We start from the raw sequence: 27,340 nt of genomic DNA, 5'->3' as shown, positions 1-27,340 counted from the left end.
AAGGCTTGGCCACATTCTATCGTCGGTTCATTAGGAATTTTAGCATGATTATGGCTCCCATTACAGAGTGTATGAAGAAGGGAGAATTAGTGTGGTCGAAAGCCGCAGTTAAGGCTTTCAAAGAAATTAAGGGGGCAAGATGGTCAAAACTCCCGTCATGCACCTTCCCGACGTTTCAAGTCTTTGAAGTTGCGTGTGATGCAACTGGTGTTGGTATAGGTGGAGTTCTGAGTCAGGAGGGTCATCCTGTTGCCTATTTCAGGGAGAAATTGAATTGCACAAAACAAAAATACTCTACCTGTGATAAGGAATTACATGCGGTAGTGTAGTATTTGAGACATTGGCGCCACTACCTCCTACCGCAAGAATTTGTATTATTCTCTGATCATGAGGCCTTACATTATCTGCACTTCCAAAAGAAGCATGCTAAGTGGGTTGCATTCCTTTAAGAGTATTTGTTTGTCTTAAAACACAAAGCCGGAGTAAAGAATACACCAGCTGATGCCCTTAGCCGTAAAGTGGCATTGCTCAATTCTTTGACTGTAAGAGTTGTCGGTTTTGAGCAACTAAGAGACAAGTACCCCACGTCCATATTTTGGGGGTACCTATACGTCACTCTCGAGTGATCAGCTAAGTGCGGGGGATTTCGTGTTGAGAGATGGATTCCTTTTAAAAGGAAATCATTTATGTATTCTCTGAACGTCCCTTCGTGAATTCCTCGTTTGGGAGCTTCATTCGGGACACTTTGGCCGTGATAAGACTGTTAACCTTGCAGAGGATCGTTTTTACTGGCCAAGTCTCAAGTGAGATGTCGCCAAAATTTTAATGTTGTATACAACGTGTCAGATGGTGAAGCAACAAAAGAAATTTTTTGGATTATATACGCTATTACCTGTGCCACATGCTCTGTGGCAAGAAATTAATATGGATTTCGTGCTTGGTCTTCCAAAAACGATTAAAAAGCATGATTCCATTTTTGTTGTTAAGGACCACTTCTCTAAGATGACACATTTCATCCCATGTTCTAAAACTTTGGACGCGTCTAATATTGCTAAGGTCTTTTTCGATGGTGTGGTTCGTCTCCACGGTTTACCTAAGACTATAGTGTCTGACCATGATGTCAGATTTACCAACTATTTTTTGAAGACACTATGGCACATGATGGGAACACGTTTGCAGTTTTCTATTGCATACAATGCCCAAACTGATGACCAAACTAAGGTGGTTAATCGTAGCCTTGGAAACCTCTTACGATGCTTAGTGGGTGAACATGTGAAAACTTGGGATTTGATTCTGCCTACAGTCGAGTTCGCCTACAACAGTTCAGTCAATAGATCTATAGGGTTGAGCCCATTTAAAATTGTTAGTGGGTACAAACCTCAATTGCCCATAGACTTGTTACCCAAAGATCTTCTGAGTCAGCCGTTGCATTTGCACGACACATTCATGACTTGCATGCACATGTTAGACAGATAATAAATGCGAGTAATGATAATTACAAATGTTCAGCTGACCAACATCGTAGGTGCACAGAATTTAATGAAGGGGATTATGTAATGGTTAGAATTAGACCAGAGCGGTTTCTTCTGTATTCTACTAAGAAATTACAACCTCGCAGTACTGGACCATTCAAAGTATTGCGTAAAATTAAGTCTAATGCATACAGGGTAGACCTTCCACCTGAAATGGGAATAAATCCGATGATTAATGTGGAAGATCTAGTCCTTTTGTGACACCCGTCACTGATGCACATGTGGGCGGGCACACGTGGGCGGACGCTCACGTGGGCGGGGCTTAAAGGCCTGGGCGAGCTACTAGTGGTTGGCAAGCTATTGTGTATGCAGTAGGAGGTTGAACATTATCCCACATCGGAAGTGTTGTCCAAAGTAATGGTAGTTATATGTGGAGTTAGTACCTTTATAGTATGAGGCCTTTTAGGGGAAACCCTAAGAACAAAAACCGTGCGGGCGCAAGCCCAGAGCGGACAATATCATACTGTGTTGGTCCCCAAAAGGCCTCATATTATGAAGGTACTAACTCCACATATAACTACCATTACTTCAGATAGCGCTTCTGATGTGGGACAACGTTCAACCTCTCATTGCATACACAGTAGCCTGCCAACCACTGGTAGCTCACTCGGGCCGTTAAGCCCCGCCCACATCAGCGTCCGCCCACGTGTGCCTGCCCACATGTCCAATAGTGATGGGGTGTCACAATATCCCCCACCGAGGGCAGAGCCGTTCTCGGCTCTGATACCATTTGTAACAGCCCAACCAACACAGTATGATATTGTCCGCTCTAGGCTTGCGCTCGCACGGTTTTGTTCTCAGCGTTTGGGGGAAACCCTGAGAACAAAACCGTGCGGGCGCAAACCCAAAGCGGACGATATCATACTGTGCTGGTCAGGCTGTTACAAAAGATATTGTCCAACCTAACTGACAACCCATCAGAGTACGTAGCGGTGGTTTTGTTTCCCGCAGGAAGGCCTCATGTAGGATAGGTATTGATGTGGGCGGGACCACGGGAGCACCGGGTTTGGGCGAGCTACCAATATCCTTCCCCCACATGAGGCCTTTTGGGGGAAGCCCTGAGAACAAAACCGTCTGGGCGCAAGCCCAGAGCGGACAATATCATATTGTGCTGGTCGGGCTGTTACACCTTTGTCCTAACTCTTCCATTGTTTTTTCTTCCCATCCTTGGCCACTTTCCGACTTTACTTCTCAACCCACTCCACCCCTTCCACAATCAATTGACTATAAGGAAGAGATTAAAGGGATAGAGGATAAAGAGATTGTTTCTACACGAGATGGGGGCTTCCAAAGGTACCTTGTCAAATGGAAGAACAAACCACCATCTGATTCCACGTGGCTTAGAGAAGCGGAACTGCAACGGATTGATCTGGACCTTCTCGATACGCACAAAAGTTTTAACTCGTGGGAGCCGAGTTCTTCTCACCCGAGGGGAGTTGATGAGGACATCAGACCCTTCAAAGTTTATCAAAGATGAAGGCGGTCGACGAATACATCTTTATGGCTCGATGATGGTTTGTGGCACAATCAATGAGGAGTTTGAAGACCTTACATGTGTCCTTGAATTAATTGAAGGCCCCACATTAGGAGGACACAAGTGTAGGATGAGTTAGAAGAGTGATCTGTTACGCAGGATTTTTTTAATTTTTTTTAGAGAGCTTTGTTTTGCGCATTTTTTTTCTTTTGTTATAGGGGTAGTTTAGTCATTTTCTTTTAAATCTGAATTTTATAAATATGGTGCTTTTTACCCTAAACCTAATAATGTTTTTTTAATGAAAGCTTAGTGCCTCCTTCCCCTCTCTCTCTATGGTAAGTTCTCTTCCCCTAATCTCTTCTCTTCTTCTAAATTCTATTTCTAGCCCTTCAACCTTTTCTTCTCTTTCTATGCCTAGTCTTTTTTTTCTTTTTTTCTTTTTCTTTTTTTTACTGTTATTGACCCTGAAAATCCGAGAATTGATCCCAACCTTTTCTCAGATTTTCTGACCATCCCTATTCCAGAAATCCTTTGATTTCCTAGACTAGAGAAGCTGCATTTAATGCAAGATCGGGAGGTCTCATCCCTCGCTGGAGCCAATGCACGCATGATTTGAATACGGTACTGCGGGATTGTGATTATGGTCTGCAACCATTGCATGTTCCCTTTATTATTATCTTTTACTATGACGTAGAATGTGAATATTTCAATTGATTTGCTTAGTTTATTTCACTGGATAATTTTTGTGCTCACACATGCATTCTAGTTTAGACCGTCCCGCATCACGACGACTCCATTTGACAGCCAATTCCCGTGTTTGGTTTATCGCCGGTAAAATCGCAATGATGATATTTTTACATTATTTTAATGTCAAATCATCACCAAAATACACTAATGTCATTGTTTGGACTCGAGATTTTTACAATAATTACATGAAAAAGTACAATGATTACAAATTACTTCTCCTGAATATATTTACATTTGACTGACCATCCCCATATTTGGTTTGGCGATGATAAAATCGTAATGACACAATTCCTTTCCATTACCAAGGAAATCGACAAAATAGGTCCAAAATGCAACTAGGAGCACTATAACTTATAGTACTCTAAAAGCATCGAAGCATTCCATATTTATATGTGTGTGTGTTATGTGTAATACAACCTACTAAATGGTATACTGGAAAGGCTAAGGACTAGATCCACAACTACTCTAGAATTGGTCAAAATATCAAGGCACTAGAACACAATCTCTTGAATATTCTCCTAGACAGGCTTCGTTAATATATCAATACAAGGATGTCGACTGGCTAGGGTATTGGCCAAACCAGCCAAAGGTCTCACAAACTTGTTGTGGTCTCATGGTATTGGGACCCCTTGTCTTGTACAATTTTCAAGATAGGCCATCCGAATGGGCTCTGTCCAAGATAAGGGCCACCAACAAGTAGTTAAGCACAAAGCACTCTTGGGCCCCAGTCTACTACCAGCTTCAAAACTACAATGTACCTTACGTAATATGGGCTTTTCAACTAGACAACCAGAAAGCTAACGGACTCTAATGAGCCTTAAATACAACTTGAGACTCATTCAGGCCCTTAAGAAGGGGGCTGAGATGGGAAGCTATGGCATAGGGTCTAGGGGTCTTGACGTTAGAAGACTAAAAAAAGGAAGCATGGATGGTTTCTCTATTCAGTCCATCTCTGATCTGCCAAAAGGTAAGTTTTAGCACTCATCAATGTTGGAATTGTAAAGTGATGGTCGCACCGTTTAGTCTAGTAATGTGCCCCACCGTGATGTGTGCATTAGATCCAATCCATCTATCAAATGCGCCCTTGCGAAAATTAGTGATTTAGGTGAGCCACAACACAGGAAGCCATTGGGATGGTATGCTGATTTCAACAAGACCCATCTATGCTGCAAAATGGCCCGACTTTTGGCATGCCCCTACATCCAAGGCAGATGATGGGGTGAAATGGTCTAGATTCCATATAAACAACGTAGTGGGGCCTATATAAAACCAAAGGGTCAGTATCCCCCTCCCAACTATTTCTCTTCATGTGGTCCATCCAAGTCATGGACCACTCTGCTTTTTAGGCCCTAGGCCTAATATGATTGGACACATCTGATGGTCGATTTAGATGTCACTGACGAAGCACACATTGGTCAACTAAATGGTAAGCTACCATTCAGACGGTTGTATTGGATCACTCCAATTATATACAATAACATGTCTGTGTGTGTGTGCATGTATATGTATCTTCATTTCGCAATTATACACATGCGCACGCGCGCGCGCACACGCACACATGAGAAACTCTCAAGTCCAACTAGTTGGACGTCAAACCAACATGAAAATTGACTATCAATTAATGTTAATGAATATGAGGGAAGAAAAAGGGGTCCCCGGCTCGAGTCAACCCCATTGTAGTGTTTATTTGAAATCTACCCCGACCACCATGTGTGTCACCCCACGTTAGGCCCAAGAACAAAAAAATCAGCCCCCATCTATAATTAAGTTGGACTACACAATTAGAAACAGTGTAGAATGCAAAGCACAACCTCAAAATTGTTTCCCTTGGTGTGGCCTACATAAATCACTAATGGGCCTATTTTTTGGCCCTAGGACTTAAGTTTTAGTGTGGCATCTAATGGTTGGAGCGTAGTCATGGTGGGCCCTGTAAAAACCAAGGGTGAACGTCTCTTTCCCAACTGTTCTCATTGTTGTGGCCCACCAAAATCACAAGTTAGATCGATTTTTGGGATCTAGGCCTAACATGGGATTACACATCTAATAGATGGAATGGATCTCACACATCACAATGGACCCCTTCAAAAATCAAGGGTGGGCGTCCATCTCCCACCTGTTTCCAAGAAACAACATTTATTCCCCAAAAGGGAGTTCCCAAGTCCAATCTGTTGTACCAAAAGCTATAGTACACCCATATGATAACATCCAAAGTATTAAGTGAATGTAAAATCTAGCCCTTCCAACAAGTTGGCCCCACCATGAGGATCACCTAATGCAGTGGTCATTATTATTTACACATCATATGGGCCACAATATATAAAACAACATGTAGACATTGGTAAATAGCAAATTACAAGTGTGGTCCACTCAATGAGTGGCTATTACGGAATTTTTCAAAAGGTGATGATCATGATGGGTTCAACCAATGTTTTCAATAGCACTCGTAGCATAGCGTAGCTAAAACAGTATGTAGCGTATGTAGGTATCATAGCTCCCTAGTAGCGTAAGCTACATGGCATGTAGCATATGCTACAAGGCATGAATCCATTCTAACCATTAGATGTCACACTAAAACTTAGGCTCAGGGCTGAAAAATCAAGCCTATTAGTGATTCAGATGGGCCACACCTAGGGAAAAACTTTGGAGGGTGGGGTTTGCCTCATTCACTGTTCCAACCATGTGGTCCACCTGAATTATAGATGGGGCTGATTTTTGGGCCCTGGGCCTAAAACAGGGTGGCGCACCTCATGGTCAGGGTAAATTTCACATCAACATCATAGTGGAGCCCACACGAGCTGCCACTTCTTTCCATAGTCAACTCCACTTGGGTATATTTATTAACATTAATTAACCCCTGGTTTCTATGCTAATTGGACTTGACTCTCTCTCTCTCTCTCTCTCTCTCTCTCTCTCTCTCTCTCTCTTTAAAGTTTTGTTTTTTAAAATGTATGTAAAATTCACATCATAATAAAACCTTAAAAAGTAAAGTTAAAACCAAACTTTTTTATATTTATTTTCACTTAAAATGGTGGTAATCTTTTGTTAAAGTTAGGCGTGAAACTCACACACTAAAAAACCTTTAAAACTAAAAATAAAAAGGGTTTCGAAAGAGGGTTTTTGAAAACCCCTTCTCGTATAGATGACATATATATGTACTTATACTCTTTAACTTGTGGGACTATTATTTCTTTTCATACTAGTGGGTTGTGACTTGTGGTTTCAATTAGACATTATTAACTAAAGTGGTTTTCTTAGAAACTTGATGTGATAATTATTTGATTTGTTTTATAATTTTATATATGTAGATTAGCTTTTGATAAATGATAATTAATAATTTGTTTGAACATAATGCTTGAAAAAATGAATCATTTGTTAGGCATTTTTATATTTTTTTGCTTTTTTTTACTAGTTATCATATTTTTTTCTATTTTTAAATTAAAAAAATATAAGTAACAGAGGGTTGAACACTACGCTACGCAACACGCTACAGCTATTTAAAACACTGATATATATATATATTCATCTCGCACTAAGAAATTACAAATTCAGAACCAATTTAGAACTGCATGGAATTAGCAACAATTAACTATTTACTAAAATAGCAAGCCTTCCTTGTCCTAATTCCTAACATGGATGTATGGCTAGTTGACTCTAATGAAATAACCAAATTTATACATATTTTACAAGTGTAGGCATTAGTAGTTTTTATCTATAAAATACATTTACTGTTTTCCATAGATTAATGGTTCGCCAAAAAAATGGGAAAATATGTGGTGGTATGAATTTGACAAAACTCATACATCTTCTAGTAATCATATGATTCACAAGAAACATGAAAACAATGATATCCTAGATGTTAAATGGTCATACAGCTACACTGTTTGGATATTTTTGTAATTTTATGATATTTTAATGAAGCCATAATAAAACTAGAGAGAGGGGATGTGTGAAGAATGGTGAGTGCAGCCATCTCTTTCTTCCTCTCTTATTTTCTCTTCTTTATTCCCTATTCCTAGTAGATTCTCTCTCTTCACATGTGTTCACATGGTATCAGAGCACCATTGGATGTGATTTGGGCCCCAAATCTCATCTTTCTGAATCCTTAATTCCTAGATCAAGATTGGAGGACCCCCAAACCCTAGTGCGCTGATCATACACTAAGAAAAGCTCATATTTTTGCGGAGACAACAACACGTATTTCGTGTTTTTCATCAAGTAAATGGAATCACTTGCAAAAGGAAGCCTCAGCTTAAAGATGAAGGCTTGCTATTTTTCTGTTAAAGTGATGCTTAAGATGTTTTCTTTTGTTACTTCGTGTTGCAAGCAGTTTTTTTTTTTTTTTTTCTTTTTTTGTGGTTTCATCTATCCGATACACTGCGGAAGATGTATGAATGATATTGAAATGGGTTCTTTTTTTTGTAAAGGATATTACAAGAGTTTTAGGGTGTATGTTCAAACCAAGAAGATTCATCTACAGGGGAAGAGGGCCTCCCTCTGGAAGCTATGCAGTTAGAGAAATTACTCAAGAGGCACTGATTATTACAACATTTTGTGCTTCGAAAGGGCTTCCAATATCAGAAGCGACGAATCAAGCTAACGGAACTTCGCCTTAGGAGAGAGACATGAAGAATAACCCTCGCCTCTCTCAAGCTCAAATCAAATGGTCGCAGGACATCCTTGACAAAGTAGGTGGAATGGTCGGAACGTTTATTGAGGCCAAGGAGGAAGATGTCAACGACTTCTTCCAATTCGTCAAAAGAAAAGGAGCTCAGAGATTACATGAAGAACAATTCCTTAAGACAAAAAAGTCCCCTAAGGGGTGGAGAAAATTACTGAGCTTGGAGTGCTCCATCAATTATGACTCAATTAGTAAGGTTGGTTGCAATTGGGGGGACCTGGTGGTTAATGTCAGTTCTCCCCCAGAATGTTAGGGGTTTGGGCAGCAAGTCGCCCACGTTAAGAAGATCTATAAGAAATAGAAGGTAGACATCATCGCTCTTCAAAAAACAAAACTTCGGAACATCAACAGAGTTATGTTGAATTCCATATGGAGTAGGCCAAATTCGGAGTGGATTTCTCTGGATGTGGGGGAAGCTAGTTGATTCCTGTACTAGTCTCTTCTCCATATCTTTGGTCCTCCAAGATGTAAACTCTGGCTTTCAATGGATTTTTACAGCAATCTGTGGTCCTTGTCTGCCGTCCATTCACAGGCAGTTAGTGATAGGAGGAACTCTCAACAATCATACCGAGATGGAATCTACTGTGGTGTATGGGAAGTGAGTTTAACGTAGTGTGTTACTCTTCGGAGAAGTCAACAGGAGGCCGCACCACCACCAGTATGCATAAATTCTCGGAATGGATAGCTTCCAACGAATTGGTCGATCTTCCGCTAGCTGGGGCCAAATTCACCTGGTCCAACAATTAGTTCGTCCCCACAATGTGCCATCTCGACAGATTTCTAGTTTTGTATGACTGCTTGCAAAAGTTCCCACTTGTCAATCAACGTGATCTCTTAAGAATCATCTCGGATCATGGGCCTATTATTTTGTAAGTCTCTAAAACTAATTGGGGTCCTAAACCGTTCCGCTTCAAACACGCTTGGCTTTAGATTAACGGTTTTAAAGATTTGGTTACAAATTGGTGGTCATAATTTCAAGTTGAAGGTTATGTTGATTATGTCCTCAACCACAACTTCATATTGTTGAAAGATAGAATCAAGGTTCGGAAGAAGAGGTTATGGGAGCTAGAGAAGCCGAGTTCGATGTTGTTTTATCCAAGATCAATGATTACAATAGTAAGGAAGAATCGTTTGGCCTCTCGGAAGAAGAAAAGGTCAACTGGGTTGCTTTAAAAGCAAAGTATGCCTCCTTTTCTAGGTTTTTTGGCAAGCGGTTCATAGTGATGTGATGAATTTTGTATCTGAATTCTTTGCCGGAAGCCGCCTTTCCGAGGATCTCGGTGCGACGTTTATTGTTCTTATCCCTAAGCTTGAGCATGCAAAATCCTTAAAAAAACTTTCGGCCCATTAACCTCATAGGAGGCCCGTATAAAATTCTAGCAAAGGTCCTTGCTTTACGGTTTAGGAAGGTCATGTCCAATGTTATCTTGGAAAATCAAGGAGCTTTTATCTCGAGAAGACAGGTCCTAGATAGCGCTCTCATTGCTCATGAGTGCATCAACTCCATGCATAGGGAGGGAAAGAAAGGAATTGTTTGTAAGCTTGACATTAAGAAGGCATACGATCATGTTGACTGGTAGTTCCCAGATTATATGCTTCAATGGCTTGGATGTGGTCCCAAATAGAGAGGTTGGATGCAATCTTATGTCTCATCTCCAGCGTACTGTCTTGGTGAATGGCTCTCCTTTTGGTTTTTTCGAGGGTTTGCATGGTATCAGGTTGGGAGATCCGCTTTCTCCTTATTTATTTGTAGTGAAGGCACCTAGTAGAAGGCTTCAAGCAGCGGAGGCAAATGGCTTCAAGGTAGCAAATGAGGGGTTCAAATTAGTAACCTCTAATATGTGGATGATACAATCCTTTTTTGTAATGTTGATTCGGTGGCGGTTGATAATCTTCAAAAGATCATTGTATGCTTTGAGGCGGTGTCTGGGTTAAATGTTAATGTATCTAAATGCGAGGTGTTGGCAATCCACATGGACCAAGCGGAGCGAGCGTCTTCGGGTGCAAAGGGGGCTCCCTCCCCTCCTCTTACCTCGGATTGCTACTCTACATTGAGAAGCCCCCTAAACATTTGTGGGATAAGGTTATCGAGATAATTGAAAGGATTTTAGCTATGTGGAGATGCCAGAATCTCTCTTGGTGGTCGTTTTGACTCTTATCAAAATGACATTTTCTAATATGCCAGTATACTTTCTCTTTTCAAATGCCATAAATCAGTGTTAGACAAACTCGACACAATTCGAAGAGATTTTTTATGACAGAGACATAGGAAGCAGAAGGTTCAATTTGCTCAATTGGAAGGACATGTAAAAGCCTATTGTTGAAAGGTGGTGCAGGTTTGAAAGATTGGATCTCATGAACAATGCCCTCCTTGGCAAATGGCATTGGAGATTTGGTCTGGAGGGTGGGAAGCTATGGAGGAACGTATTGGTTTCTAAATACGGTACTCAAGGTGGAGATTGGAGCATAAAATCTTCTTCCCTCTACCGAGCTTCTCACATTTGGAAGGCGATAGTGTCTATGGAGTCTAAGTTTCAGCAAGTTGTCTCCTTGTTGGCGGAGGGGAACCAGATTCGCTCCTAAGTCGATCTTTAGTGTGGAGACACCCCTTTACAAGAGAGATTTCTGGGCATTGCCAAATATCTCTTCGGACCGCTTCATTTCCGTTGATTGATGTTACTCCATGGTGGATGGTTCGATGGTGTGGTCTCCCCCGTGTAGGAGAAATATTTCAAATGCGGAATTTGACAAGTTCCTTAGTCTTCTCAATTTCTTGAAGATCTACATTCCCTCTCCCCAGGAAGAAGACTCAATGATTTGGAAAATACATAGCTCAGAAGTATTCTCGGTTAAATCCTTCTATGGCTTCATCTCCAAGCCAGCCACTTAGATCTCTTTTTCGTTCCATCATTGGCCTTACGGAGCACCCCTAAGAATTTCCACTTTTGCTTGGCTTGTTAGTAGGAAAAGGGTTCTAACGCTAGACAATCTATGGAAGAAATCCCTTATCCTCACCAACATTTGTTTAATGTGTATGGAAGATGTGGAGTCGGTTGATCACCTCTTCTTACATTGTTTGTTTGCTCGCAAGGTGTGGAACCACTTCTTCTTGCTTTTCCAAGTCCCTTGCATGATGCCGTTGTCGATGGATCTTCTTTTATGGGTTGTGCACGGAGTTACTCTCTAGAGTCCTCGGAAAGAAATTTGGGGGCTTCTCTGTTTGGGGATTTTGTGGTACATTTGGAAGGCCCGCAACGCCTGGTGCTTTGATAACAAGTGTAACTTTGTCGATGAGATCATTTGGTTAGTTAAATATGGTCTATGAATGGGTCCCTCTTGTAAAGGTAGCCAAGTCTGCTAATCTTGAGTCTTGGTTTTTGCTTTAGAGTCGAGTTTGTATTCTTTTCCTTCCTTTGGGCATCTCCCTTAATAAAATTTCAGTAACTACTCAAAAATAAATAAATAAAATAAAATAAAATTGTGTAATATTATTGAGGGATATAGCTGTACATGAATCTGAGTATAGATCAGCGTTTGTCCATATAAACTGAAGTAAATCAGTTCCAAAGTAGCTATGGAACCAAAAGGTGTGGTTAGTGGTCCCTCACCACTAGAAGTTTTTGGACTTCGTTTAATGCATCCATAAAATCCATGAAGTTGAATGGGAAGAACCATCTTCTATAGGTTAAATCTATTGAAGTGTTTCCCTCAACTCAGGAAAAGAATCAATTCTTCACAGAATAAACTAAAAGACTCCGATCCTATATATAGACAGTGGATACATGATGGTGCCCAAATTAGATCCTGGTTGTGGAACAGCGTAGAACCCAAAGTGAGTTCTAATTTGGTGTTCTTGAACACTATGAAAAGATGTTTGGAATACCGTGAAAAAGATGTACTCCTAAGAGTAGAGCATCTCTCGGTCTATCCACTGTACAAGGAAATTTTCTCGTTTTAAAAGGAGGACAAGTTCCTTGCTGAGTACTTTGCCAAACCTCCTGGCATGAGAGAAGCTCTCAATATATCATCCTATTACTTTAGATGTCACTCTTATGAAGAAGCAGTTGGTGGATATGAAAGTTGTGAAACTTTTTTCTGGTTTGCCAAAAGAATATTAGTCGACGAAGGATCATATCTTGATTGTTGCATTAATCCCTTCAGTTGTGGAAGTTTATGCTAGGCTTCAGAGTCTCTCTTGCAAATTAATCTGAAAGTGCTTATGTTGATGCTTCTGCTAAAGCTGCTGGCAACTTCATCTAGTCATACTGGTTTGCATGGAGGTCGTGGTATGTACCATGGTGGCAAAGGTGGTAGGTTGCCAAGCGGAGGTAGAGGTAGAGATAATCATGGAGGTAGAAGAGATCGCATTTGCACTCACCGTGGTTTGACGAATCACACCATGGAATTTTGTTGGGATCTCCTTAAAAAAGGCTCCAAAGGATAATCAAGCTCTCGTGATGGACGATGTTTTTACTGATGGTAACCCACTTCTTCTACTTCGTCGAATGTCGGTGGTGATCATATTCGTGCCACACTATCACGAGAAGAAAATGTACAGTTTGTCTCTTCTAGTGGCTCTACATCCAACAATGCTTCTTCCACTTCTAGAGCCACTCTAGCTCAATTAGGTAAAGTGTGCGTCTTGTCATCTCACCCATCTCCCTACATCAACAATTTTGGGGCATCAAATCATATCTCTAGTAATCACAGCTCCTTTTCTTCTTTTGGCCATCTCTTACTACTTTAGTTAATGGCACATCATCCACTATTGTTGGACTTGGTACAACTCGAGCCTAATGCGTTTGTGTCCTTAGTAGTCTTGTATGCCCCCAAATTTCCTTTTGTTGTTTATCTTTAAGTAAGCTAACAAAATCTTTAAATTCTTTTGTCTCCTTCTTTCCTTCCTACTGTATTTTTTAGAACCTCAAGACAAACAAGACAATTGGTGGAGGTAATGAAAGGAATAGTCTATATTATTTGGGGAGGAAATCAATCGGTGCTACAATGCTTCCCAAGGATCCAACAATTCAATGACATCGTCGTTTGGGTCATCCATCTCTCTTGAAATTACACTCTCATTCCATCCCTTTCGAATATGTCGTATTTAGAGTGCAATCACTGAACTCATTTTCCATCTAGGGTCAATACTAGGAGCATTGTTTGAATTATCTCCAATATTATCGAAATATCTCTGATATTATCGTTCTCCAGCTTGGCGATACCAATAACACCGGTAGTATTAGAAATTACAAGCATCAGTAATGTATCGCCAACGTATCGATATCACCAATATTTTCAGTTATGTAAATTCCAGGGGTCACTTTTATTGCCAATGTATCGATATCGCCAATATTTTTTACTGTGTAAATTCTAGGTGACGCATGTATCACAAGTGTATATTTCAATAATATCGCCAATGTAGAGATAACACAAAAAATTTGTTACAAAAAAAAAATATATATATATATATATTTCAATTTTTTAATGAGACATTGTTGTATGCGGTTTTCAATTTGTCGTTGCTAATATTGATAATATCTCAAATTTATCATTATCGCAACATGCGCGATATCAAGACCACAATCTTTCGTTTCATTTTCAATTGTCAATGATTCTTGGCAAAATATAGTGAGTTATTGATATTCTGCAATATCAATGGATGTTTGGATGGATGGTCGCATGGATGATTGGATGGTTAGAAGAGATGGATGGGATGGTTAGATTGTTTCTTACGACGACACGTGCTTTTAAGCCCCCCATTAGATGGAAACTTACTATGTATTCATTCTTTTTGCAAATTTTTTATTCTTAAATATGCAAATATGTGTCTTTTAGCATCTCTTGAAGTTTCACTGAAAATTCTACTGGTTTCCCCGTGTTTTCCTCGCATTTCTGGTTATTGGTGATATTATCGACGATATCGATATTGTTTCTGTATCCCCGGCCAGTGAAACTTGTAGCGATACCGATACTTCGAACACTAACTAGGAGTGATGCACCATTTAAATCGGTTCATTGTAAATGTGTGGGACCAACTCGAGTCCTTGGTTTGTTAGGTTTTAAATACTTTGTTCTTTTTATTGATGATTTTTCTAAAACGACTTAGTTAGATCTCATGAAACATAGGTCAGAAATCTTTCATGTATTTTGAAATTTTCATAATACAAATTTTTTTTTTTTAAGTACTCTTCAAAAAAATAATCAAATAAAAACTCAGTTTAGTGCAAATTTGTGGATGTTCGAATCTGAGCTCTTAGGGATTCCCTAAAAGTTGAGTACTCCATCTTGGTTAGACAACAGGAAATTAAATGAAGGCAACGGTCGAGGGCCCTCTGGCTAAAAGCGGGAGACAAAGATACTTGATTCTTTCACCCCATTGCCAGTGCTAAATCTCGTTCGAATAAGATAAGTAGCATCACGATTAGTGGTTCTATCCTAGAGGATCGTCAGCAAATAACCAATCACATTGTTTCCTTTTACTCTTCCTTATGTTCGACTAAAAGTTGGATCAGGCCTGGACTAGATAATTTGGGGTTCCCCTCTATTTTTGCCAAATCTTTACTCTCTAATCTCTCTTATCCAAGGAAGAAATGAAACTAGCAGTGCAGAGATAAGGCTCTTGGGCCCAATGGATTTTTTTTAAAGAAGTAACAGCTATATTACTAGAAATCGCAAAAGCGAGAAAAGAATACAACCTAACAAGACCAAAAACTACCTCAAAGACCAACCAACGCAGCTTTAACAAAGACAGACCATTCCTAACAAGGCCCCTAACTTTGTTAATAACCTGATTGACTCCCTCAGGGGCCATTTGGCACCTTGTAGTAGGAGGTATTTGAGTGTATTCTGAATACAATCAGTTGTTTGGCGTCATGTATTAGCAGGTAAATGGAATCGAATGTATTCCAGATACACACTTAAGGTGTATTTTGAAATCTCAGGTATTTGCTGAGATTCGGGTGTATTTGGAGGGAAGCACCTTTTTGGCTCCCTCTGTAAATGCAATAAAGTTGCAGCAGGTGTGAAGTGGGGTCCCTAGGCTACTAATCCGATGTACACATGGCATGTTGATGATGCCTAAAACAATCCAATAATCGGTTGCAATATTAAAATCGCATCGATAGAATGATCTGAACTATCCAAATGTTAGTCATGTAAATGGACGATTAAAAAGCATCGATGAGTTGCTTGTATGTGATCCTTACATTTGTGGCCCACCCAAAGCTCAAAATTTCTTGACTTTTGGCCAAAGTATATATTTTAATGGGCTTGTGACAATAATTCTATCAAATATCACATATGTATACTAATTTAGGACATTAAAGCTGACTAAGTTGATCACATTTAAGACCTATGAATATACTAAAGAATCCTAGTGCACTCCTATACAAGCTCCCAAACTGGAGGTTTAGATTACAGTGCATTCCAGTTACAAGTTGCCAAACACAATTGAGGATTCGAAATCACCTTGATTCCAGTGTATTTGAGCAGTAGAATCCAACGCATTCCAAATACAAGCTTCCAAACAAGCCATTAGCAACATTGCTGAAACAATGCCCATTTCTAGTTCTGCATACGGACCATACTCTCACCATGCCAGGCCCAAAGCAATTCCTCAACCGAACATGGCATCACCCAACTAATATGAAGCGAAGAGAAGGAATTATTCTAAATTCTTCCCGGCAACTGACAATGGATGAAAAGGTGATCGATTGTCTCCTCATTCTCCATGCACATCAAGCAAATGTTAGGAAGGATCAATGCTCCTCTAAAGGTTATCTAGTGTGAGTATGTTTTTTTTTCTAGCTCACTAACCAAAAAAAAAAAAAAGGCCACATAAGGGGTACAATAAAACCACTAATGAAATTGGGGGGGGGGGGGGATGGGGGGGTCTGAAATCAAACCAAAAAGTGACCTAACTAAGAATTTTTCGGATCGATTTCTATACCAAACCATCGAGTCTTCAAGGAAACCATCAAGCTTAACACTCCAAAGGACGTTCAACAACTAAGCAAACTCCGCAGTCTCAATTCTCAACATCCGATAGATTCCTTTAGCAAGGGGGAGCCCACACCACCCCCTCTCTAACCAAATAAAAACAATCCACCACCGAGACGAAGCGATTGGGAGCAGGCCGAGCAATCCTAGGGAATTGGACCTGAAGCACCTGGCTGCCACACCAAATATCAACCCATAAACAAGATGTGAATCATGTGATGCCCATTACCCAATTCAAAAGATATCCCCCTATGAATGAATTGCTCAGTAGCATCCATCGCTTGCTAGATCGCCGATGTCCTGTTAATGGAAGATCTCTCGAAAAACCACCCGCCTGCCTGAGTGCCATATTTATGAGCAATCTGCTCCCTCCGAAAGACACCCAACTCAGCCCCGAATCTACGAATCCATTTTCCAAGCAAAGTTAAATTCATATCACCTAGCAACTTAAGACCAGCCCCGCCCTCCTTGATAAGCTTGTAAACCCCATCCCATTTAAGAAGATGAAATTTCCTCACTTCATTAGCACCTCTCCAATGAAAATCTCTCTTATCTTCTCAAGTCTGACCAACACTGATTTAGGGCATTTGAAGAGACAAAGTACATTGGCATGTTGGAAAAAGCTACCTTGATAAGAGTTAAACGCCCTCCTAATGACAGATAATAACATTTCCAAGAGGAAAGCATCCCCTCAATCCTCTCAACAACTCTTATCCCATAAATGCTTGTCCAACTTTCCAATACATACGGGTAACCCCAAATACGTAGAAGGGAAAGATCCAAACATACCCGCAAGACGGATGAGGTCCTCACTTTCGACATGAATAACTAACATTTCCGATTTCACCACATTAATCGTCAAACCAAAACCTGCTTCAGAACAAACAGTTAACTTCCAAAGATTATGGAACTGCTTTCGCTTCCTCCTCACAAAAGAGAAGCATGTCATCAGCATATTGGAGGTCAGTAATTTGATCGACATGAGCTACAACCTTGAAGCCATTGAATAGACCGTTTTCCAATCTTTCAAAGCATCATACTGAGAGCCTCCCCAACCACTACAAACAAGTCGGGGGGGAGAGAGTCACCCTACCTGAGGCCCCTAAAGGCTTTGAAGTAGCCTTTTAGGGATCCATTAACCATAATAAAGAAGGAAGCCGAATGAGCATACGCTTTTATCCACTCCCTCCACTTCCGGCCACAACCCGATTTGTCTAGCATAGTCTAGAAACCCCCAATCTACATTATCATAGGCTTTCTCAATATCTAACTTAAACACTAGCCCACTTCTCTTCTCCTTGTGCCTTGAATCAATGCATGCAAGAGCTACAAGCACGCTGTCCAAGATCGGTCTCCTTGACACAAAAGCACCTTGATACTCCAAGATGACCTTTGAAAGAACCTTCTTGAATTTATTTGCAAGGATCATAGCTAGAATCTTGTAAGGGCCTCCTATGAGACTAATCGGCCAGAAGCCTTTAAGCTGCTCCGCCCCTTTCATTTTAGGAATGAGGGCTATAAAGGTAGCCCCAAGCTCAAAAGAAAGGTGGTTCCACTCGGAAAATTCAACAACAAAGTCCAGTACATCTTTTCTAACAATACACCAGAACCTTTGAAAGAAGAATAAGGGAAAACCATCTGGGCCAGGCACCTTGTCCCCACACATCAAACTCAGGGCTTCTATGACTTCATCCTCCTTTATGGATTCTTTAAGACCGGTAGCTTCCTTTGCAAGAATATTTTTTAAGTGAAGATGATCCAATCTCAACCTTCCCCACTGATCTCTGCTCATCAAAGATTTATAGAAGGAGACGATAGAATCATAGATTGAATCCTTATTTGAGGTTCTTGACCCACCAACCACTATAGTTGAGATCCTGTAGCCTTGAGCACGAGCGCTAGCAATACTATGAAAGAAGCAAGTATTCTTATCACCCTCTTGAGCCACAATGCTCTAGACCTCTGGCGCCATTTAATCTCTTCTTCTTCCGTATGATTGGCATATCTAAGAGAGAGATCGACCCTTCTTTCTCTATCCTCTGCTAAGAGCTCTCCACCCTCAATCATATCTTAGCTCACGAATCTCTTCTGCAAACCCGTCAAATTCTTCCTCGCGAGCCCCGAGGACCTCTTTCTTCCATAGCTTTAGCTTTTCCTACAACATCTTAAGCTTCTTGCTTCTTTTGAACCTAGCGTAACCTTCAATCAAGAAGGATTCCCACTAGTCTACTACCAGTTGCCCGGAACCTTCAATCTCTAACTAGGCCTTTTCGAATCTGAATGGTCTCAGGCCTTAAGATTTCCTCTAGCTTTTTTGTGATCTTGTTAAAAAGGATGTAGTGGATTTTCTCTCAAAGTTCTTCATTTCTAATAACATCTTTAAAACTATGGGAGCCTCTTTTATTGCTCTTATCCCCAAGATTGATGGTGTTGTCGATCATAAGGACTTTCATCCTATTAGCCTATTAGGTGCCCTTTATAAAATTCTAGCAAAAAGTTTGGCTTCCAGGCTCAAGTCTGTTCTCCTAAATGTAATTCTAGAAGCCATGCCTTTCTGGCTAATAGGCAGATCCTAGATTGTTCCTTGTTAACTCATGAATGCATGGACTCTAGGCATAGAGAATGACTGGGTGTTCTAGTCTGCAAACTAGATATTGAAAAGGTGTTTGATCATGTTGATTGGGATTATCTTGATTACCTTTTGCAAAGGCTTAGTTTTGGAGAGAAATGGCGTAAATGGATTAGTTCCTAATTGTCTTCAACAGCATGCTCTATGCTTGTTAATGTATCCCCCAAAGGATTTTTTTAATCACTCCAAGGGGCCAGGAAAGGAGACACCCTCTCTCCCCTTCTCTTCATGATTGCCTCGGATGGCCTTCGTCAAATATTAAAAACAAAAACAAAACCAAAAAAAAAAAACCAGGGAATCCATTGACCTATTCGATGGGTTCAAAGTGGCCACCTCCAATCACTCGATATCTCATATTGAATTTGTAGATGGCATTCTGTTTTTTGTGAAGCTTTGACCCTGCAGTGTCTAATCTAAGAAAGGTTGTTTGTTGCTTTGAGGCCATATCTAGCCTCAAAATCAATCCCTTTAAGAGTGAAATGTTAGGAATCAACATCTCGAATTCTTATTTGTCCTCTTTTGCTAAGGTGTTTGGGTCCAAAGCAGGTGCCTTCCACTTATTTGGGCCCCCCACTTCGTATAAGCAAAGCTGCCAATCATCTTTAAGAAGTCGTTTTAGAAATAATGGAGAGGAAATTATCCCCTTAAAGAAGTCGTTACCTATCCCTTAGAGGTCGCTTTACCCTGATTAAGGTGGCTTTGTCCAACATCCCTCCTACTTCCTATCCTTATTCTGTTGTTCTAAATCCATCCTCTCCAGAATTGATAAACTAAGGAGAGACTTCCTTTGGAATGGAAATTCCAAAGGCATTCCAAAGGCCAAAAGTTTCACCTATTTAGTTGATCTAAGGTTTGCAAGCCATACTCGGAAGGTGGTGCAAGGATCAAAGTTCTCTCTAATGTCAACTCAACCCTCCTTGGGAAATGGCTTTGGTGATTTAACTCAAAATCTGGTAATTGGTGGAGAGATATTATTGCTTCGAAATATGTTGTTGAGGAGGGTGACTGGTTTACCAAATCCTCTCTACAGGGCATCTTGCCACAATTCAAGGAAGGAATCTCCCTCGATCTAGGAGATGGGTCTCCGATCAACTTCTAGTTAGATCAGTGGATCTTTGATAGACCTCTAGTGTATGTTTTTCTTGGTTTAACCAGGGCATCTCCTAACCTATCCATATCAATTGCTAATTGCTTCTCTAATATTGGTTCAGGGATGTGGAGTCCTCCATGCATGAGAGGGTTGTCAGATTCAGAGGCTTGAGGAATTTTTGAAGCTTCTAAGGGTTCTTGAAGGTGCCCGTCCTTCTGCAGGGCTGGATGACTCGCTTCTACAAATTAACAGTTAAAATCATTCGAACAATTTGATTTTTGGAATTATGACTTAGCAACAACAGTTCCATAATTTAATTGGTTAATTTTGAGTTAATACACGCCTTGTGTACAATTTTTTAGGGCTCGGACTCGGATTGCATAGTGTAGCACACATCGCCGACCTCGATGGTGTGTTGATGTGGCAGAGTTTTGTGGGCACCACCATGATGTATTTGTTATATCCACACCATCCATCCATTTTCCTAGATAATTTTTTTGGCATGAACGCAAAAATGAGGTAGATTCGAAGCATAAGCAGACCCCACCACAAAAAGTAGCGGGACAATGATGCCCACCATGATGTGTATTTGCATCCAACCTATTCATAAGGTCACACAGACCTAGATGAAGGGTAAACACAAAAATCAGCTTGATCCAAAACTTGTGGGCCCCAAGCAATTTTCAATGGTAGGCATTCCATCCCCACTGTTTTATGTGGTGAGGTCCACTTAAGCTTTGGATTTGCCTCATTTTTGGCCCATGCCCTAAAATAATCTTTAAAAAAATGGATGTGCAGTGCAGATATAACACATACATCATGGTGGAGCCCACAGAACTCTGCCACGTTAACACACCACTGAGGTCGGTGGTGTGTGCTACACTACGTAATCCAGGTGAGGCCTTGAACATGGGGCCCACCTTGATGTATGTGTTGTATATCCATGCCATCCATCAATTTTGCCAGCTCATTTAAGGACAAGGTCTGAAAAATGAGGCAATTCAAAATCTCAAGTGGACCATATACAGTAGTGATTGAATTCCCACCATTAAAAACTTCTTGGGACTACAAAAGTTTTGGATCAAGCTACTAATTGTGTTGTCCCTTCATCCAGGTCTGTAATCTTGTCAATAGGTTGGATGGCAAATAACATTACAGTGGGCCCTAGGAGTTTTTAATGGTGGGCATTCAATCCCTATTGTGTGGTCCACTTGAGATTTGCATCTACTTCATTTTAGGGACCATCGCCTAAAATGAGCTAGAAAAACTGATGGACGGCGTGGATATATAAAAGAAACATCAAGGTGGTCCCCACGAAACAATGTAAGTGTGCTTAGGGTCATGCGCCTTCAGAGTCTTAGAAAAAAAAAAAAAAATACTTAACATAGTTGTGAAATGGCCATGTTGCCATTCTTGTTTTTGGAGAACAGACACGAGAGAGAGAGAGAGAGAGAGAGAGAGAGAGAGAGAGAGAGAGAGAGAGATGCTTATCGCAACAACCGTAGTAGGAAGAAGAAGAAGAGGTGGAGCTGTCGACCTGCCGCAACTACCACAATAGCAATAGCAACAACAGCAGCAGAAGAAGAAGAAAAAGAAAAGGTAGGGTTTTTTAACTCTTTTTTTTTTTTTTTTTGTTTTCTCTATCACAGGACTTCCAACGGCTGCTATAGCTTGTAACCGCCGTTACGGTTCTCTTTTTCTACCCCGCCCCACCCTGCTTCCGACCCGTATCGTGTAACGACGTTGGTTGTTACTGGTATGAATCAGCCGTTACGACTGAAATGTAACTATTTTGGTACACCTTGGGGGTGGCGGTGGGGGTGAGCACAAGAATACACATCTAATTGAAGTTATTCATGCTTTGTTTTTAGAAATGAATGTTTCAGTCTTAGTAGGATGATGCAGTCGTTATTGCATGTTATTTAATAAACAAGATGTCCTCGTCAATTTTAGACAGCAAAACACCATTCTCATTGTTATTTCCTAATCGACCAATATTTTTGTTCCTCCTAAAGTTGTTTGATTGTACTTGCTTTGTTCATCTACCTAAGTTTGGTCAAGATAAACTTGCACCTCGTTTTGTTAAATGTATCTTTATAATATCTTCTCGCACTTAAAAAAGGTTATCCATGTTATTGCACCCTTCACTTGAAACGCACTTTGTGACAGCTATGTTACATTCTTTGAACGTGTCCCGTTATATGATAAAACCAAATGGATTGCAGAAGCCACATCTATGGAAGTTCTTTTACATGATGTTTTTTCCTCCAGATTTTGTTGTTGAGGACCACCACCTCAAAAGGATTTCACGCAGACATATTACAGAAAAAGGAAAAAGACCAAGTATCACAAACTATTCCCTCTCAGTCCACACCATCAAGTATTGCACCTAATAAGGTTCTCACCTTTTTTAGTCTAGAAGTTGTCAATGAGACTATTACAATTCGTAAAGGTAAATGTTCATGTGTTTCTCATCCAATCTCCAATTTTGTTACCATTAACCACTACTCCACAAATTATCAAAAGCTTGCTCTTGCCTTGTCTAATGTTTTTGTCCCTAAGTCCATTGAAAATACATTGTTGGATAAAAATTGAAAAAAGGGCTATGGATGAGGAGATGAACGCTGTGTATTCCAATGATACATGGGAACTAACTAATCTGCCATCGGATAAGACACCAGTCAAGTGTACATAGGTTTACATGGTAAAAATTTTACCTGATGGATCGATTGATCATAATTAAGGTATATTGTAATGGTAATGGTGGTTGTAACAGCCATCATCATTGCCTATATGATATGGGTTGTAACGGCTGTTGCGATATCTTTTTTTATTATTAAATAAAAACCCGAAAAACCTATATGAGCCCCCTTAATGGACCATTTACAGGGCCATTACGGCCTTTACAGCGTAACGGGCAGTTACGGGAGTTGTAACAGCCGTTACGGGTCATTTTTTACGTAACAGCCGTTACAACCCCGTAATGGGTAACGGTTACCACCATTACCTTTACATAATGACCTTTACGGCCCTGTAGCAGCCTTTACTTCACACCATAATCGTTACATGGCTAGGTTTGTGGCCAAGGCAACAGGCACATTCCCCTTAACAACAAACTCTAGCTTCATGGGGCCAAGGAGTCCTTCACTGTTCACTGCATCATCAGGGGCACCTTCCCTTCGCTCTAACTGAATTAGTTAACCCAGCGAACCAGCAAATACAAGCCAGCAAAGGGATACCTTCACATTACCTCAGGTTCTCCACAAGCTAGCTCTTTGATTCTTAAAAAGGGGGCACAATGCAGAAATCAAAGAAATGACTAAGTGATGTTGCAATTCCTTCCATTGATTTGGGGTGGGGCTCAAAGCTAGGAATGGAACAACTTTCATTGGACCAGAATGGAATAGATCAGAAGCAGGTCAACCATTGTGAGTATACTCAAGTTTATAAAGTAGATTATCTAAATGTTTTTTCACCAGTGGCCAATATCAATTCAGTTCAGGTTGTTATGTTAGTAGCTACAAATCGTGATTGGCCCCTCTTTTAACTAAGATGTAATGAATGCATTTTTGCATGGAGAGACCAGAATGGAATATATCAGCAGCAGGTCAACCGTTGTGAGTATACTCAAGTTTATAAAGTAGATTATCTAAATACTTTTTTGCCAATGGCCAACCTCAATTCAGTTCAGGTTGTTATGTCAGTAGCTACAAATCGTGATTGGCCCCTCTTTTAACTAGATGTAATAAATGCATTCTTGCATGGAGAAACTAAATACATCTATACATGTGAAGCAGTCGCCAAGAGCATGGTTTGAGAAATTTTCAACAACATGGTGGTATCATATGGATTGAGGGGGAGTAAAGAAAATCACTTGTTTTCTCAAAGCATGCTACATCCATCTATATTGTATTTGATGTTTATGTCAATGACATTATAATGAATTGAGAAACTAAAGGTATATCTTCAATCTCAGTTTCAAATCAAAGATCTTGGTCTCCTTTGATATTTTTGGGCATCGAAATGGCGAGATATAAAGCTAAAGTAAATCTATATCAAAGGAAATATGTTTGTGACTTATTGGAAGAGACAGATATGGTAGGTGTCAAGCCTGCGAATACACCGATGGATCCCCATCTCAAACTTAAGTCTGAAGAAGAAGAGTTATTAGCACTTGGCAGATCCTGGAATGTACAGAAGACAAGCTCATCTATTTGACCGTCGGCAAACTAGACATTGAATTTTCTACCAATATTTAGCTGCAGTTATGAGATTCCCCAGGTACTTGAAGTGTTAACCTGGGAAAGATCCTGTATAGATCTCGTGGTTATCTTCAAATAGATGGTTATTCATATGCAGACTATGCAGGGTCAAGATATGACAGACAGTCAACTATAGTTACTGCACCTTCATTGGTGGCAATGTGGTTACCTAAAAAAATAAGAAACAGAATGTGGTTACTAGGTCAAGTACTAAGGCGGAATCTAGATCAATGGCACACCATTTGTGAACTTGTTTAGCATAAATTACTTCTTGAAGAATTGGCGTTTGTGGTTCAAGGTCCAATACCTTTACATTGTGACAATCAAGTTGCTATACATATTGCCCACAATCCAGTATTCCATGAGAGAACAAAGCATATAAACAAAGGAAATCTACACCATATATTTCATTCCATAATTAGGTTGTAGATTCATTCACCAAAGCACTTGGGAAGTCTCAATTTGAAAAGCTTAAAACCAAGCTACTTCCCAAGTTTGAAAAGCTTATATCCAAGCTAGGCATGATGTATTATTTCTATGCTCCAGCTTGAGGGGGAGTGCTAAATTGTCATACAGCTGCACTGTTTGGGCTATTGAGCTTTATTGTACATGTTGGATAGTATTTAGGCTAGGCCCATGTGATTAGATTTTGCCTCATTAATTTAAGTAACAGGGGTATTTTTGTAATTTTATGATCTTTTACTGAGGTCCTAATAGAACTAAAGGGAGTGGGGATGTGTGGAGGCATAGTGAGTGCAGTTGTTCCTCTCTTCTTCTCTTTCTTCTTCCTTTCTTTTCTTCTCTTATTCTCTTCTTTATTATCTATTCCTAGTAGATTCTCTCTTCACATATTTTAAATAGAACAATGACCATGGTATTAAGATATAGTTACATTACTGTCATAATGGTTGTTACAAAAGGAAAAGATCACCTGGGTTATGTAATACAAGAGTGAATCATTCAATCATAAAAAGATAGGGCTGTATCGGCCAATACGTACCAATGCGCCCTGTAGCGACGACATTACAGGCCCAATACATTGTTACAGCCCGATACGACCATAAAGACCCCATTTTGAAAATTTTACTATTAAATTTTCCCTTGTTTTTCCACTTCTTCATTCATTTCAACCTTGGATGAAGCTTAGAAACTAAGTTTAAACTTTAAACTAGACATTAGATTATTTCTAGGGTCAAAACATGAAATTTAATGGGATTCAATGAATCAAAGCGAAGTGGACCATGTTGGGAAATATCAATGGGCTAAACTATCAATTTCTTTTTCATTTTGTTGTACTTATTATGTAATGGGCCCCTAATCTGCCAAATCATGCCTGACTTGTGTTTGAAGCCGAAATATAGTGATTACATAATGCCCTATAATTGTGTCATCAACTCGTGTAAACTCATAATCTTAATTATACATTGATATTAGATATTTAGAAACTTAAAGATAGGAGTTTTACAATTTCAGAGCCAGTCTCAGGTTAATAGTATCAGTCAACCCGAGACAGCTTCTTACTAAAGAATGGCCCATTACACCATCAATTATATGTTCAAAACCAAAAAAGAAAAAGAGGGATGCTCACATTTTTCTGAATTTCTCCTCTTTTTTTGTCATTTTTTCCTTTAAAATTTTGAATATTACAGGGGCCGTAACGGCTATTACAAGGGTCCTAAAGGATGTTACGGTCTGTATCATAATAGTCACATGGCCGGCTGTTACAACGGCCATTACTGTTACTGAATACCTTAACAATGATAGATGTCAGCAATCCCCTTGAGCAGGGTGAGGCGTACTCAATTTGTAGCTACCTATTTTAACTCAAATCCACTGTTACATGGCAAATGAAACTATAAGATAGGACTGTAAGCCCTACACACTTTGCTCAAGTGCAAGAGGACATGCATAATACCAAAAGACTTCAGAATAAGCAGACAGAGATTAAACTAGCATGCTTATATAAAGAAGGTAGCTAGAGGGTGTCTCCAAATAGCCCTTTCTAAGGGCAGCTTTGTCACGAAATAATAATAATAATAATAATGATAAGAAAGCTCTCTGAAAGCGCAGTTGGACGCGGGCCTAGGTCGTGCAGCCCCAGGGCCAAGTCTCTTTCCAGAATTCCTCCATGTATAAATAAGGGTACGAGTGGAAACCTCACCGTCAAATATGTCATTTTCCCTTGGTTTATGCAGAGCACGATATGATGGATCACAAGCTAGCATGCTTTCCATAATTTGATGCCTGGAGAAGTCTAGAATTCTTTCAATGATCTGGTGTGTACATCATGAAAATCAGCATGGATTCATTAATTACAACAGCATATATGACTATCTTGCATATTTGTTCTATAAAAAAAATAAAAAAAAAAAAAAATAAATAAAAAAAAAAAAACATAAAACAGATAAAAGAAACGCATATCTCAGGACAATCTGAACTAACCACTGGAACAGCCAGATAGATGGAATATATATATATATATATATATATATAAAGAAAAGAAAAATTAAAAATGTAGGAAGTAGACACATACTTCTTCTTTATAGAGCTGCTTTGGCATGTCATGGTGAGTCATAATTGCTAGAGATGCATGAGTGGACTCCAAAGCGCAAATAACCAATGACACAATGTCTGAATCAGACTGGAACAAAACAAAAAATTTATCAAACGAGACTAAAACCACAAGCTTCTCATAGTTGAATCTAAGCTTAAACAGTAAAAATATAAGTTAGTGCAGAATGCTAGCATCATTCTTACTAGCCATCATGTGTACTGTGACAAAGTGAAATGAACAAATTTAATAGCCCAGCACATGGAGAGAAGCACAAGATGACAGCAAAAATCATATAGATGTGCAGACAAGAATTAAAGGTGTTAATGGAACACATGCGAGCACATTTCCAGAAAAGGATATCTCAAAACCTCCAACA

General features: G+C 39.9%; 1 protein-coding gene across 3 annotated transcripts in view; it reads right to left on the bottom strand.

Annotated features, from left to right (window-relative positions):
- Positions 1-27,340, bottom strand: part of LOC131229004 (sister chromatid cohesion protein SCC2) — a 103,363-nt gene that overhangs the window by 40,021 nt on the left and 36,002 nt on the right. For all 3 annotated transcript variants that reach the window (XM_058224858.1, XM_058224856.1, XM_058224857.1), the window contains exons 6-7: positions 26,944-27,051; positions 26,572-26,683 (exon numbers count right to left, since the gene is read on the bottom strand). In XM_058224858.1, coding sequence (XP_058080841.1) covers positions 26,572-26,683; positions 26,944-27,051 — 220 coding nt within the window. The remainder of the gene's footprint in view (positions 1-26,571; positions 26,684-26,943; positions 27,052-27,340) is intronic.

This window comes from Magnolia sinica, chromosome 16, assembly GCF_029962835.1.
Source record: "Magnolia sinica isolate HGM2019 chromosome 16, MsV1, whole genome shotgun sequence".
Classification (NCBI taxonomy): Eukaryota; Viridiplantae; Streptophyta; class Magnoliopsida; order Magnoliales; family Magnoliaceae; genus Magnolia; species Magnolia sinica.
Note: the sequence above shows the minus strand (reverse complement) of the source record. Positions and strands in the feature narration are given on the sequence as shown.